General features: G+C 44.7%; 1 protein-coding gene across 1 annotated transcript in view; it reads right to left on the reverse strand.

Moving 5' to 3' along the window:
* Positions 1–11,894, reverse strand: part of LOC120936610 (carboxypeptidase B-like) — a 45,947-nt gene extending 34,053 nt beyond the window's left edge. Inside the window, exons 1-2 of the mRNA XM_040349092.1 lie at positions 11,784–11,894; positions 11,618–11,693 (exon numbers count right to left, since the gene is read on the reverse strand). Of these exons, the coding sequence (XP_040205026.1) occupies positions 11,618–11,693; positions 11,784–11,884 (177 nt within the window). The 5' untranslated portion in view covers positions 11,885–11,894. The remainder of the gene's footprint in view (positions 1–11,617; positions 11,694–11,783) is intronic.
* Between the last annotated feature and the right edge of the window lie 5,096 nt (positions 11,895–16,990).

Here is a 16,990-nt window from a genome sequence, read left to right on the forward strand (position 1 = left end):
ACTTGTAGGCGACTTGTACCAATTGATTTCAATGGAAGTCGCCTCCAAGTCGGATCCCCATTCATAGTGAGGCAACTTTACAGGAAGTCGCCCCAGTGTGAACCTGTTCCAAGGCAAACCCCTCCCTCACACAGGGAAACTCCACGCCAAATTTTAAATAAAAAACCGGCATGGTTTTCCCCTCCAGGAGCATACCAGGCCCTTGGGTCTGGTATGGATTTCAAGGGGAACCCCCTACGCTGAAAAAACAGCGTGGGGGTCCCCCCAAAATCCATACCAGACCCTTATCTGAGCACGCAGCCGGGCCGGTCAGGAAAGGGGGTGGGGACGAGCGGCCCCCTCCTGAACCGTACCAGGCCGCATGCCCTCAACATGGGGGGTGGGTGCTGTTGATGGGGACAAGGGCCTCTTCCTGACAACCCTGGCCGTTGGTTGTCGAGGTCTGCGGGCGGGGGGCTTATCGGAATCTGGGAGCGCCCTTTAATAAGGGGGCCCCCAGATCCTGGCCCCCTATCCTATGTGAATGAGTATGGGGTACCCCTACCCATTCACCTAGGGGGGGGGGGAAGTGTCAAGAAAAAAAACATTGATAAATATAAAATAGAGTGCGCTAGGCCCATACAATATATGTAAAGTGCCGTGAATCAATCACATATAATTAACAATCAATGACTCATTGAATATAAATTGGAAAAAATATAATAACAAAATAAAGTCCCAACAAATTGCAGTCGGCGCTGCACTTTAAAAAACACACACAAAGTGAAATTCAAATGTGATCATAAAAAATGTAAAGAAGAAAATCCCATATGGTATGAGAAAACGATGAATAAAGTCCACTTCCTAATTAACAGTGATCCTGTGAAAAGAGAAAATGCCACCACCGCTTCTGAATAATTTTCAATTCCACCCAAGGTGCTTTGAAAAATGAGTTGCTCTTACCAGAGCTCGTTGACCCCTTTAGTGAAAAAGATGGTCAACTAAGCTTATGCAGGATTGTGCCTGCACACATGTGGATATGGACAGACCGCTTTGCAGATCCAGGAACTCCAAACGGGATTGTATGCAAAAGAAGAAAAGCCAGGAAGCCCAATAGCGTGATACCGTTTAATTTAAAAATATAAAACATACATAAAAACAGCCAAATGGCTCCTTACATTAGGGGGTGCCCACCCGGCACTGAGGCTGCGGACCTGTCACCGCTGAAAGCGGTTTCAATTTTGGGATTCGGTGGGGAAATGAAAGCTGCCGCTGACACACCATCCAATCGATCCTCGCCGACACTCCACAGCGCGGGGGGTAAGTCACGTGACCAGGCTGCCTGTGACTAGGCGCGGAATTTCACTGTACACAAGAAAAAAAACACACTAGACAGGTTTTTAAAATAATTTATTAGGCAGCCCTGGGGGTCTTCTGACTTTAGGGGTCTTCTGACTTCTCCGCTGTACGGTTCTTTCTCCCTTCTGCTGGGCACCTCTGCTATCTTCCTTCTGCTCTTTTACTAGCGGGGGGTCCGGTCTTCTCCAGACTTCGAGGGTCTTCTTCTGACTTCGGGGGTATTCCGACTTCTCCGCTCTCTTCTTCCGCTCTCCAGTTCTTTCTCCCTTCTGCCGGGCACCTCCGCTATCTTCTGCCAGCTCTTTTACTAGCCGGGGCCCGGTCTTCTGCGTCACCTTCTTCCCTCTTCTCTTCTTCGATGTTGACTCAACGCTCCTTCCCGCTGTAATGCCGGGTGTGCGTCAACCCTCTTCATGACAACCCTGGCCGTTGGTTGTCAGAGTAAGCGGGTGGGGGGCTTATCGGAATCTGGGAGCCCCCTTTAATAAGGGAGCCCCCAGATCCTGGTCCCCCACCCATAAGAGCTCTATAATCGATGCTACTTCTCACAACAAGGACACGGTTTCTCTTCTTTTTAAGGGCTTTTCTTGACAATTTTTATTAAAAGAAAGTTAAGCAAATACAAAAAAACAGATTATTCTCACAGAGTTTTTTTCAGTATTTTACACTTGCTTCAAAACAAATGGTCACTCAACCTCCAGGCTTGTACATGCAGCACTTCTGCTCTTACCCTTTAAGCATTTGTCTGCCTCCCAACGACTGGTTGCTCACAGTGCACACAGCTAGCAGCCTCTTGTTGCCGTGGCTCCCACCTCTCTCCCAGGTGGAGCTCTCCTGACTCCTGGACCAGACCTTCTGTCTGCCATTGTAAAGCTCAGAACCATGGTCAGGTCATTACTAATAGCCCAAGACACAACTGACCAATTAGTGTGCTGGTTGTTCTGAATACCTGGTGCTAGGATCAGAGATTTCATACCACATGGATCACTTAGAAATCTCCAGGCTCTAGGTCCCAAAACAGACTGTAGAAAACACTGAGGAAACTGAAAATCCAGTTTCCTCTCCATGACACAAGCTCCCTGGACCCCCTAAACCTGTCTGGTTGATAATTTTGGGTCATAATCTCTTTCTAGGCCCTGGCAGGGAAACATACTACCACATCAGCTAAGAACTGCTGCTCTTGGGAGACAAGTATGGATCCATGAGATTCACTTCAAGGCTTTCTGACTAGAGTTTTAAGTATGTGGCGCAGGACCTGTGGATTCTAATATTTACCAAATGCGAGTTTTGACCATTACCTAGTGGTCATCCACTTCCAGTAAGTCCCAAACTGCTACACATGGGTGGCATGCCTTTTTCTCCTGGGTCTTTGGATGGTCTTGGATTCTTTCTGCTGACACTCCTACAGTGAGATTTATAAGGACTTTTTCTCTCTTGAACTCACATTCACTTCTGCTGTTTCTGGGGACTCTGGGCCAGATTCACATAGCCCGGGCGCAACGTAACTTAAACGATTTAAGTTACACCGCCGCAAATTGCCCAAGTTAGTGCCCGATCCACAAAGCACTAACCTGGAAATTTGCGGCGGTGTATCCTAAATCAGTCCGGCGCAAGGCGGGCCAATTCAAATGGGGCGAGTCCCATTTAAATTAGGCGCGCTCCCGCGCCGGACGTACTGCGCATGCTCCCGACGCAAATTTCCCGACTTGCTTTGCGCAAAGTTACGATGTGTTGAGGTTTTGTGAATGGCGACGGGTAAAAAAAAGTTGCGTCGGGAAAAAAAGAGTTGCGCCGGGAAAAAAAAAAAAATTAAAAAAATAATTGACAGCGACGCGGGAAAGACGGGTACACTTTTACATGGTGTACTAACTTTACACTTTGTAAAAGGTACCCTTTCTTTGCGACGGCAAACTAACACTTACGGCGACTTAACGAAGGGAAAAAGCTTCGTGGGTCTCCGTAAGTGCTAATTTGCATACCCGACGCTGGTTTACGACGAGAACTCCCCTCAGCGGCATCCGCGGTACTGCATCCTAAGATCCGACAGTGTAAGTCCATTACACCTGTCGGATCTTAGGGCTAGCTATGCGTAACTGATTCTATGAATCAGCCGCATAGTTAGAAACAGAGATACGACGGCGTATCAGTAGATACGCCGGCGTTTCTCTTTTGTGAATCTGGCCCTCTATGCTTATAAGATATCTGGAACTTTAGGTTGATGACATTGTCCTCCTACATAATTTACTGATTTATATTTAATAACTTTGTGTTTTGATTAAAAAATGTGTTGATTTGTATTTTGACAACTTCTGTTTCATTGTAAAATATATTTGGTTAATAGGGGATATGCCAACAGCTTAAAGCTTACCAATTCCCACCAATAAAGAAAGAGATGGTGTTAACATATTGTTATTAGGTTCCTTACCTATGACTCACATTTTCCTTTATTGAAGCACCAAGACAATACAATGATATGCCAGACATAGAGGTTAGTACTAAAATATAATACAGCGTTATGCTAGTGTGCCAAAGTTTAAGTACTCTTGTCTGTCTCCATCATGGACATGCTAAATTTTAGCAGTGTCCTAGGGTCAAGGAACATTCATTCCTTGCGTCCTGAAATTCTCATAACAATCCTGCTTATTTATTGTTAACCCTTTTAATATGTCTTCCAACATGTAATGTGACTTGATCTGTAACACATGCATGCTGATCGGGGGGTCATACAGCATAATGACATCCACAGGACCCACTGTTGCCATGTACAGCCGCCCATTAAAATGAATAGGAAGAGGCAGCAGTACATGATCATGCGCTGGCATTTGTGTAAAACACCTGCGTGTGTACTGATGTATGCTCGGATAGATTGTGTTTGGAGCATACATCAGTGCACATGCAGGTACTTTCTGCAAACCCTGGTGTGCGACCGCATACACTCAAATTCCCATTCATCAATTAGCAACTGTACGTTGTGCCAGTGGGTCCCTGGGGAGGCATTACCTAGGCTCTGCACAATGTACTGCCTCTGTCACCCCAAGTTATCATCTCATCATACAATTTCTGTACAATCAACTTAAGATTTATAAAAAAGTGTTTAATATGAAGACCTACATATGCTATTCAATCAATCTGTATCCAATTTGGCAGGCTCTAGTACATAAATGTTGGTAAATCTAAATCTAAAGGGAATTGTACAATCAGATAGTAACGTGGTGAGCTTTAAAAGGAAATGGCTAAACACAGCTTTTCTCATATACAGTATGGGAAAGGGGGGGGGGGGGGATTTAGGAATGAGTTGTAAAGGAAGAAGCATTTTATGAGATTAACAGGATGATTGCTGCTCTGTGAAAATATGTATCACGTAAATACAATACCACAACATCATCAAACACAATGGGCCAAATTCTCAAAAGAGATACGCAGACTTAACTGCTGTTCAGCCTGCGTATCCCTGTGCCTAACTTTGGAAACGATTCTCAAAAGGCTTTTTCCAAAGTTAGGCAGAAAATCTGACATGTGTAAGACACTTACACGGTCAGATTTTAGGATGCAGTACCGCATCCGCCACTGGGGGCATTTCTCATTGAAATGCAGCTTTGCGTATGCAAATGAGGACTTAAGCAGATTTTCAAAGCATTTCAGCACTTTGATTTCTGCCTAAGTTCCGAATTTGCCGGCGCAAAACTAGGGCTGGTTTTATAATGTGGAAAGTTAGCCAAACCTTGTAAAGGCCCATTCCAGCGACGGCATTTGGTATGCATTCCTGAGGGAGAACTCCACGGCAATTTTAAAATTCAAAACCGGCATGGGTTCCCCCCCAGGAGCATACCAGGCCCTTAGGTCTGGTATGGGTTGTAAGGAGACCCCCCCACGCCGAAAAAGTCCCCCTACAATCCATACCAGACCCGTATCCAAAGCACGCTACCCGGCCGGTCAGGAATGGGAGTGGGGACGAGCGAGCGTCCCCCCCTCCTGAGCCGTGCCAGGCCGCATGCCCTCAACATGGGGGGGTTGGGTGCTCTGGGGCAGGGGGGCGCACTGCGGGCCCCCCCACCCCAGAGCACCCTGTCCCCATGTTGATGAGGACAGGACCTCTTCCCGACAACCCTTGCCATTGGTTGTCGGGGTATGCGGGCGGGGGCTTATCGGAATCTGTGAGTCCCCTTTAATAAGGGGGCCCCCAGATACCGGCCCCCCACCCTAAGTGAATGGATATGGGGTACATCGTACCCCTATCCATTCACCTGGAGGCAAAAAGTAAAATGTAGTAAACACACAACAATTTCAAACAGGCAGCCGGCGCGGTCTTCTGTGACGCCAGGGTCTTCTGGTCTTCTGTTCTTCCGATGTTGCCTCGTCGCCTGTTGTCGCTGTAATGATCGAAGCGCGCCTTGCATCCCATTTATATAGGCATCACCGTCCCATCATGCTCCGGCAGGTACCCACGTGGTGGGTGCACGTGGGTAGGCACCCACCACGTGGGTACCTACCGGAGCATGATGGGACGGTGATGCCTATATAAATGTGATGCAAGGCGCGCTTCCATCATTACAGCGACAACAGGCGACGAGGCAACATCGGAAGAGGGGAGAAGACCAGAAGACCCTGACGCCACAGAAGACCGCGCCGGCTGCCTGTTTGAAATCGAGTTAACACACAAACATAGCAGGCAGCCAGCGCTGAAGAAGAAGGCACCGGAGAGCTGCAGAAGAACCGGGGTTCGCCGAGTCAACAGCGGAAGAGGGGAGAAGATGGAAGAAGCCCCCCGGAGTCCGGAGAAGCCCCCCCCCGGAGAGCGGAAGAAGAAACCCCCCCCCCCGGAGAGCGGAGAAGACCCCCGGAGAGTGGAAGAAGAAGCCCCCCCTGGTAATTGAGCTAATAACGAAGACAGGGGGGGCATCCGGAGCAGAATAATAAATTATTTTAAAAAGCCTTGTGTTGTGTGTTTACTACATTTTACTTTTTGCCTCCAGGTGAATGGATAGGGGTACGATGTACCCCATATCCATTCACTTAGGGTGGGGGGCCGGTATCTGGGGGCCCCCTTATTAAAGGGGACTCCCAGATTCCGATAAGCCCCCGCCCGCATACCCCGACAACCAATGGCAAGGGTTGTTGGGAAGAGGTCCTGTCCTCATCAACATGGGGACAGGGTGCTCTGGGGTGGGGGGGCCCGCAGTGCGCCCCCCTGCCCCAGAGCACCCAACCCCCCCATGTTGAGGGCATGCGGCCTGGCACGGCTCAGGAGGGGGGGGGGGCGCTCGCTCGTCCCCACTCCCATTCCTGACCGGCCGGGTAGCGTGCTTTGGATACGGGTCTGGTATGGATTGTAGGGGGACCCCCTACGTCAATTTTTCGGCGTGGGGGGGTCTCCTTACAACCCATACCAGACCTAAGGGCCTGGTATGCTCCTGGGGGGGGAACCCATGCCGTTTTTTTCTTTGAAAATTGGCATGGAGTTCTCCCTCTCAGGAATGCATGCTGAGCGACGCTGACATTTTTTTTTATAATTATTTGTTTTCCCGGCGCGTCTTTTTTTTTCACCCGTCGCAACTTTAGTGTCCCGTCGAAATTCTCAAAGATGACCGGCGTTAATTACGTTCGCGCGCTGCACGTCGGGAAAATTACGTCACACGCATGCGCAGTACGGCCGGTGCGGGAGCGCGCCTCATTTAAATTTTAAACGCCCCCAGGAGAGGAGGACCGCCTTACGACGGCGGCACTTAAGTTACACAGCGTGTAATTTCTACCTAAGTGCTTTGACGATCAGGCACTTAGGTAGAAATTTTAAGTCAGTGTAACTTAACTGCTGAAATTTAAGTTACGCAGACTTTTTGAGAATTTGGCCCAATAATCCTAATCTTTTAGATTTCTTGACCCTTCGATGACGAGGCTAAAACAAACCTTATGTAAGAAAAAAAAAGGTAAGTGCGCAACCAAAATTAAACAATAAAAATTGTTGTGAAAGTGTCCTTATTCCAATGACGGAATATACATGTTAAAAGAGTGTCCTTGTGGTATCACACCGATGCAGAGGTTTTGTCCTCTATCTATTAGCAAGGTGGATGCAGGTAATTTCAACACAATTCGACTGGGAAAGGAGGCCCTTTCCCAGTCGATGACCAATAGGGAGAAACGCAGCGTCGGGTGGAGCAATAGCCACTGACGTCACCACGCCCCCAGCTGATCGGCCTGAGCCGAAGCTGGTTTGATGTTTGTGCTTCCAAGTTGACACTTTGGGCCAGATTCTCAAAAGAAATACACCGGTGTATCGCCTGATACGCCGTTGTATCTCTGAGTCCGCCCGTCGTATCTATGCGCCTGATTCATAGAATCAGTTACACATAGATAACCATTAGATCCGACAGGCGTAAGGCTCTTACGCTGTCGGATCTTAAATGCAATTTTTTTTTTCGCCGCTAGGTGTCGCCGATGTTGTTTTCCCGATCGAGTATGCAAATTAGCAAAATACGCGAATTCCCGAACGTACGCCCGACCGACGCAGTGAAGTTACAACGTTTACGTAAGATTTGCGATGCGCAAAGTTGCCCCTGCTATATGAGGCACAGCCAATGTTAAGTATGGCCGTCGTTCCCGCGTCGAAATTTTTAAATTTATGTCGTTTGCGTAAGTCGTCCGTGAATAGGGCTGGACGCCATTTACGTTCACGTCGAAACCAATGACGTCCTTGCGACATCATTTAGCGCAATGCACGTCGGGAAATTTTAGGGACGGCCATGCGCAGTACGTTCGGCGCGGGTACGCGCCTAATTTAAATGATTCACGCCCCCTACCCGGATCATTTGAATTAGGCGGGCTTGCGCCGGGGGATTTACGTTACGCCGCCGCAACTTTACAGGCAAGTGCTTTGTGAATCAAGCACTTGCTCGTAAAACTTGCGGCGGCGTAACGTAAATCAGATACGTTACGCCCGCCGAGTTTTACGCCGTTATACAAGAATCTGGCCCTTTGTATCTATGAAGCCTTTTTTAGATGTCAGTCCTGTTTTCCATTGAGTGGAATAAAGTAAAAGTTTTTTACCAAAATACTGCACTAAGGCCGGGTACTCACGACCAAACATGTATTTGGATTCCAGCGGACTGTTTTAAAACAAGTCCAGGAATATTTGTCCGCTGGGAAAAGGCCCGGCGGGCAAATGTTTGCTGGAATTCGGCCCTCTCGCGCCCACACACGACCAAACATGTCTGCTGAAACTGGCCTGCGGACCAGTTTCAGCAGACATGTTTGGTCGTGAGTACGGGGCCTTAGAAGCACTTTTTTTCTTCTCCATCCACACGTTCCCATACCATCTCCTGAGGCTGATACCACTCTCTGTGAAAGTAGAAGCACTGTCTCTGGATTTCCAGCAGAGGAGCGGACCGGGAGGGATTACCTGGAGCCAGCTGAGGACATCTCTGTGCAGAGCCCTTTTGATCCCCTTGGGGATCCGCCAGATCTGGTAAGCGGCCATTTACTACACTTGCCCGGGGAATTGTGTTGAAGTTACCTGCATCCACCTTGCTAATAGATAGAGGACAAAACCTCTGCATCGGTGTGATACCACAAGGACACTCTTTTAACATGTATATTCCGTCATTGGAATAAGGACACTTGCACAACAATTTTTATTGTTTCATTTTGGTTGCACACTTACCTTTATTTTTCTTACATATTTCATAAGCCCAATATTTAGGCTTTCTTAAGTCAGGTGCAGCACCTTCACATATTTGATCAAATTCTTTTTCAGCTTTTTATTCATTATTCAATTATTTTTTCCACATGTGCACTTTGTTTTGTTGGGGGTAGCACGGATTGCCTACGCTACACAGTAAAACAAACCTTAACCACTTAGGACCCGGACCAAAATGCAGTTAAAGGACCAGGCCCCTTTTTGCGATTCAGTACTGTGTCGCTTTAACTGACAATTGCGCGGTCATGCGACGTGGCTCCCAAACAAAATTGGGTCCTTTTTTCCCCACAGATAGAGCTTTCTTTTGGTGGTATTTGATCACCTCTGCGGTTTTTATTTTTTGCGATATAAACAAAAATAGAGCGACAATTTTGAAAAAAGTTCAATATTTTTTACTTTTTGCTATAATAAATATCCCACAAAAATATATAAAAAAAAGTTTTTTCCCCTCAGTTTAGGCCGATACGTATTCTTCTACCTATTTTTGGTTAAGAAAAAATCGCAATAAGCATTTATCCATTGGTTTGCGCAAAATTTGTAGCGTTTCCAAAATAGGGGATAGTTTTATTGCATTTTTATAATTTTTTTTTTTTACTACTAATGGCGGCTATCAGCAATTTTTTTCGTGACTGCGACATTATGGCGAACACATCGGACAATTTTGACACATTTTTGTGACCATTGTCATTTTCACAGCAAAAAGTGCTATACAAATGCATTACTGTGAAAATGACAATTGCAGTTTGGGAGTTATCCACTAGGGGGTGCTGAAGGGGTTAAGTGTGACCTCATATGTGTTTCTAACTGTAGGGGGCGGGGCTGGACGTATGACATCATTGATCGCCTTTCCCTATATCAGGGAACAGACGATCAATGACAGCACCACTGTGAAGAACGGGGAAGGTGTGTTTACACACACCTCTCCCCGTTCTTCAGCTCCTGTGATCGATCGTGGGACTCCGGCGGCGATCGGGTTCGCCGGTTCCCACGGCCGCGGTCACGGAGCTTCGGACCGGGTCGCGGCTGGGCACTTAAAGAGGACATCCAGGTACGTGATTGTGCCCAGCCATGCCATTCTGCCAACGTATATCGGCGTTAGGCGGTCCTTAAGTGGTTAAGGCAGGGTCTACACTATTGCAAATTGGATGCAGGTTCTCCAATATCAGGAGATTTTTACCAGGTCTCTGTGGAGCCGGTATACATATTTCCACTGCTGCCCTGTGCATCTTTTGGTCCATTTCAGGTCAGAATTCGGCCAAATATCCAGGCTTTAATCGGACCTGAAACGGTCACCGGGAACGCACCGGACCCCTGCTATGAGCCGCATTTGAAGATAGTGTGAACCCCCCACCATATTGGCTAAATGTCAAGACAGGCTGAACATTGGAAGTGTGCCCCCAGTGGCCGATTCATGGTTGTTAAACCTTACCTGTGCACAGTGCACTCTACAGCCCATCTGCCTCTGAGCTCTGTAACATGCTAGGGGTGATGGAAAGCATGTTTTTCTTTTTTTTAAAGTGAAGGTGAACTAACCCTTATACATACTGGGTTCCATCCAACATTTTCTATTGATTCTGGGTAGAATATATATATTTTTAGGAATATATTTTTCTGTATGGTAGAATAAAAGAAGCTTCAAATAGAAATTCCATTGTCTGAAAGTGCCAGGAAAGCAAATTACTATAAATTTCATATAGCTTCACTGAGTTTGATGCAGTTGCAACAGACTGAGTATGCAGCCCAGAAGTTAGAGAGGTAACATGCATCTGAGGCTTCTCACACTAATACCAGGGCTCAAGTCCTGCGGGAACGCGTGGGAACGGAGTCCCTGCACTTTTTTCACAGCAGGAACGCAGTTCCCTTTGCAGGACGAGAGCAGCCGAGCCGCCCGAGCCAATCCTTCACTTACGCGGCGATGCCCAGCTCGAGTCACTGTGAGGGGCAGGCGAACCTTAGTAATCCTTTATGTTACTGGCCGCTTCCCATCGGGTTGTGTGCGGGTATTCCGTCACTTCCTCGATGCCGCAATGTCTCCTGGGAGCTTTTGTCATTGTTCCCAGGAGACATTGCGGAGGTCTGCCGCGAGTTATCATGGGATTTAGAAAGAACTTGCTTAAAGTTCTTTCTAAATCCTGCGATAACTCGCTGCAGACCTCCGCAATGTCTCCTGGGAACAATGACAAAAGCTCCCAGGAGACATTGCGGTATCAAGGAATTGACGGAATACCCACACACTACCCGATGAATCCATATACAGGAAGCGGCCAGTAACATAAAGGATTACCAAGGTACAGTGGAACGAAATAACAAACAAACATGCGGTTTAGTAATTATGCATATGAGCGTATCATTTTATTTTTTTTGGTGGGGGAGTGGATCTTGGGTGGGAGTTCCCACACTTTTTTCCCCAGGACTTGACCCCTGACTAATACTTGCTGTTTGTCGGATGCTGTGTATGCCTAAGTTTTTTACACGTGGGACCTCTGAGTTTTCATGTCATCAGAGTATTTTCGGAAAACATTCACAGGTAAATGTAAATACCCTTATAAGATGTTTAGGATACATTCTTTATCTTTATCTTTATCATACCTTTGTCTGGCTGGCTATGGATTTGAGAAGTTCCACATGTTCAATTGTTTGTGGCACTACCCGAAACACTTTATCCCTTAAAATAAATAAAAATAATGACATCATAAAACAGTTTAGTAAGAAAAATAATTTAAGGTAGAGCTGAAGCTACAGTGGTTATCCTTACCCATAATAGGTTAGGGGTTCAGCAGACACTGCGGCAATGCATGTAATAAGGAGTAAGGTCCACATGTTGGCAAAGCAAGAAATCAATTGTTGGCTGCACATTTTTATACTCTGTGTTTAGTGCGCGTTCCTACATGCTTCATGAATTATCTGTCTGTTTGTGCCTCATTTTGCTTTGCTTGTGTTTAATTATAGCCATGGCCCTGAACCTTTTCACTGCACACCTGTGGAAAGTTTCATAGCAAACATAACATTTGAGAAACCTACCCTGAATATGATGTACAAATAGACTTTATTAACCAGTGCTCTGGTCTGCCTTTGAACATAAAGTCTATTTATCACATATTGCATACAGTTATCAGAGAAGAACATATTTATTAAGGCTGAAATCTGGGCAAAACTTGTCATTCATTATATTCTTTAATGGAACCATAGGATATAAATTGTGTCCACCAATTGCCTTCACAAATCGAGATATTACCTTCTAAAAGTATCAGTGATATCATCACTGTGCTGTACACAGCCTGTGCAGAGATCAGAGCCATGGGAGGCAGGCTGCCTGCTGAAACTACAGGAGGGGGTGAAGACAAGACCAGTCACCCTGCACAAGGAGAGATAGTAGCAGTGACTGGTCTATATTACATGGGAATGTAGGCTGTACCAAATAAATTAAACTAATACCTATAAATAAAACTCAACATACCAAAAAATGTAATTAAATAATTTTATTGTATATATAATTTTTATTTTTTATTTAATGGTAATAGAAATGGCCGCGGCACCTTTATTGGTAAATATATAAATATTATATAAATAAATAAATAAATAATCCAATTAATAAATTAAATTCTTAATAAATAAAACTTTCAATATTCAACTTCTTAAAAATAACTTTCAACTTAAAATTCTCTCTCAAGATCTCGCTCAGTCATAAAACTCGAGCGAATACCATAATTTTTTTTTAACTTCAATGCTTTTTTTTATTGTTTCCATACAAATACAAAGAAACATTTACAAATCCATTTTTTTTTATATACAAAAAATTAATTGCAAAAATTAAAAATGTCCATTCATCCCATTCCCACCCCTCCCCTCCCTCCCTCCTATCTTACTTTTAAAGTGCATACACGTTTTTAGTTCCATTCTTTTCCTTAGATTATTCTTTACCCATCTTTCCTTGATTTAAAGTGAGCGGCCTATTTTACATAACCAGTGCTCCCATATTGCCTTAAATTTTTTGAGGTTACCCCTTCTAATCCATGTTCCCCTTTCCTTCCCAATTGTGCTATTCATTACATTAAACCATTCCTCTACTGTGGGTGGATTTTGTGCTTGCCATTTTAGTGTTATTAGTTTCCTCGTCTGGAACAGGCATATTATAACTGCTTCTAATGTATCCCTCTGCCCCATTCTCTCCTCAATGCATCCTAATAGGCAGACCCTGGCTTCAAGTTCCAGAGTAGTACTGAAAGTTGCATTTATAGTGTCCAGAATTTTAACCCAATATCTATGCAATTTTGGGCATTTCCACATCATGTGGATGAGGTCCCCTGTATTTTGACATCTAGGACATTTATCATCCAGCTTCCATCCAAATCCATATAATTTCTTTGGGGTATAATAGACCCTGTGGAGGAGGAATAAATGGGAGACCCATTGTGACGGGGCTAATGAGACCCTTGTCCCTAGTTCCAGTATCCTGTCCCATTGGTCATTCGTTAAAAGTCCAATATCCTTCTCCCATCTCTGTTTGTTCCTGCTCAACTTCTCTTTTCCTATTAACTGATCACTAATCTGTTCATATAATTCTGAGATAAGACCTTTGAGAACCCCCGTCTTGATTAGTCTTTGGAGATGCGTGAGCTTTTGCCATCTTACCGGCTGTAGTTTAAATTGGGCTTGTAGTGCGTGTCTGACCTGTAAATAAGTAAAAAACATGGAGTTTGGGATGCTATATTCACTGCTTAGCTCTGAGAAGAGTTTTAATGTGCAACCTTTATACAATTGTGCCACTCTGGTTATCCCCCGTTTATCCCATTCTTTTAGTTTCCCCATGGCCAAAATTTCTTTTAGATTATTATTGTCCCATAATGGGGAATATTCTGTTAATCCTTTATAGCCCAAAGCTAATTTTACTGCTTGCCATATTCTTACCACCATCTTTACTGTTGGATTTTTCGCCGAGAAAGAGTTGGCCTCTAAGGTCTCTATTACAGATCTATGAGGAGACCCTCTTAATATCATTTTCCCACTTGTGTTTCCTCCCCCCTCTATACTACACCCCCCCAAATGCTGCAACTGTGCCGCCAAAAAGTAACTATAAGGGTGTGGGACCGCTAACCCTCCTCTATTTGTTGGTAATTGCAACATTCGGAGACTGATCCTTGCTTTTCCCTTTTTCCAAATTAGGGTCCTAAAGAGGGTCTCTATCTTTTTAAACCATCGGTTATCAATCCATACTGGGGAGTTGTGGAGTATATAGAGCAATTGTGGCATCCATATCATTTTGATTAAATTGCTGCGGCCGGCCACCGACAGTGGCAAATGTCCCCATATATCCGCTTTGCGTTTAAATTTACCCAGAAGTGGCACTAGGTTATTATTTATAAATTGTTCTGGGTTACATGTTAACACAATGCCTAGATACTCCATCTTCTCCCCAATTTTTAATTGAGGGATCCATCCATATTGCTTGCCGGGTCCACTAATAAGAGTGTTGACTTTTCCCAATTTATTACTAGGCCCGAGAATCGTCCGAACGCTTCTACTGTTTGAACTGCAGTTTTAAGGGAAGTTGTAGAGTTACCCAAAAAAAGAAGGATATCGTCCGCATAAAGTGCGACTTTTTCCTCCTCTGCTCCTCTCTGAAACCCCTGTATTTCCTGTCTTGCTCTAATAGCAATCGCCAAAGGCTCAATTGCCAGGGCGAAAAGGAGGGGGGACAATGGACATCCCTGTCTCGTTCCCCTTTCCAATTCAAACGACTTTGAAACTTCATTATTTATTTTTATTTTGGCCCTTGGGGAATTATACAATAGCTTTATCCATTTAATAAAAGATGGACCAAACCCGAACTTCTCCAGAGCGTGCCAGAGATAGTCCCACTCCAGACTATCAAAGGCCTTGGTGGCATCCAATGATAGAATAGATCTATCTCCCACATTCTCCGTTGGAGTCTGTAAGTTTAGGTACAGCCTTCTTATGTTTATACTCGTGGACAGATTTGGAATAAATCCAGATTTCTGAATATAGAGACTCTCGGGAGACTTGTGGAGGAGCTAGCCGCTGCAACCCACTACCCAGGTGTATTCGCTGCCCTTACAGCTTAGGGCATACACATGCGGTGCAATCTCCTTTACCAAGGAGTTCATTACCCTTTGAGGTCTGACGTTTTAGAAACTTTTGGTTTTCTTGTCCTCCTCTTCAACTAAGCCTTACCCTCCTCAATTGAAGAATCTTTCTTATAATCTTTGGGTTATTTGAATACCTTTCAAACTACGTCCAGCAGCCCGGATATAACCTACTCTTTCCTGATAAGAAATTCCTTATACGCATTACCTATTAAACTTTTTGGATTTTTTCCTTTTGCTCTAAATACTTTTTCAACCACACTAAGACTCCGTGAGGAAGCGCTGTGAGATAGCGTGAAACCGGTCGAGTCAGCTAACCAAGCAAGCCAGACCATCGCAGACATCTTTTTGCCTGCATCTCCATAAACATACAGGATTTTCAATTATAATTATAGGTTGTCTTTCGTGTTTTTGAGAGTTTTGTTCAACCTGATTTTCTTGATATATTACTATTGCTTACTATTCCTGTCACTGTATTTGGAGAAGCTTGCCGAATTAGCACTTTAGGTAGTCTTTAATGCAATGGCAATCTCCTTTTAATATGTACAACTTTTTTCTATTGTTGTCTTAATAAATTGAAATATTTTTTATAGAACAACACTCTCTGTGTGACTATATCCTGATCAACCAACTGTGCCTAAAAAGTCCAACAACTAGCCCCTAGTTATCTCCTTTATCATATATATCAGGACGTGGCACATCCCTACACTTTAATATCCACATGTACACTACATGTGAGGATATTTTCATTCCCTTCTTTAAATCAAGATTTAGGGAAACCAGACAGCGCTGAAATATGGTAGAAAATTGGAACCTTGTCAGTGGAGAAAAATTAAGATGAACTAAAAAAATTCCTACACATGAAGGCCTAACTGAAAAATACTTGGATAGAATTATATAAGGGCAAATAATAGGATCACCGCAAGCATGCAATGTAAGCCAATGCCCCTTACCAAAAATATCAGTTTTTGACTTGTTAACAAAAACATGTACTTTTCCTTGCGAGATACAAACTTCACCTACTTGCAAACCAGAATTGCCTTTTTTGTTGTTTGGGACTAGCTCCGATATACGGAGAGCTGCAAAGAAAATTAACACGAAAGCTGTCTGGAAGAGTAATGACTCAAAATCTGAGCAACAAACCTTAACAGTAGCTAAACAAATATTTCTTAACAGCTCAATTGAAATGGGCCTGCGCGTGTCTGGCGTAAAAGTCTGCCTTCTATAACCCTTCAGAACCTGACGTACTGAAAAGAAACTATTACAGGCTGGCAAATTATGCAACTTTAAAGCGGTGGTTCACCCACACTAACAACATTTTAGCATTAAATTAGGCATAGTAGCGCGAGCTACAGTATGCCTGTATTGATTTTTTTAGCCCGGTACTCACCGTCTAATCCTATATAGAAGATTCCGACTCCCCGCGGGGAATGGGCATTCCTATCAAGAGGGAGGATGATTGACGACTGGCTATGGCACGTCATGCTCCCTGAAGATAGCCGGAACAGGTCTCGGCTCTTCACGGCGCTATACGGCGCCTGCGCACAGACTATGCGCAGGCGCCGTGAAGCGCCAAGTCCTATTTCGGCTATTTCCGGAGAAGCGTGACGTGCCATAGCCGGCCGTCAATCATCCTCCCTCTTGATAGGAACGCCCATTCCCCGCGGGGAGTCGGAATCTTCTATATATGATTGCACAGTGAGTACGGGGCTAAAAAAATCAATACAGGCATACTGTAGCTCGCGCTACTATGCCTAATTTAATGCTATATAAAAAAAAATGTTTTATTAGGGTGAACCACCGCTTTAAGAAAAAAGAAATCCCAGCCAAACTCTTGTTAATGTGGTGAAAGGACGAT

Source organism: Rana temporaria, chromosome 4 (genome assembly GCF_905171775.1).
Source record: "Rana temporaria chromosome 4, aRanTem1.1, whole genome shotgun sequence".
Classification (NCBI taxonomy): domain Eukaryota; kingdom Metazoa; phylum Chordata; class Amphibia; order Anura; family Ranidae; genus Rana; species Rana temporaria.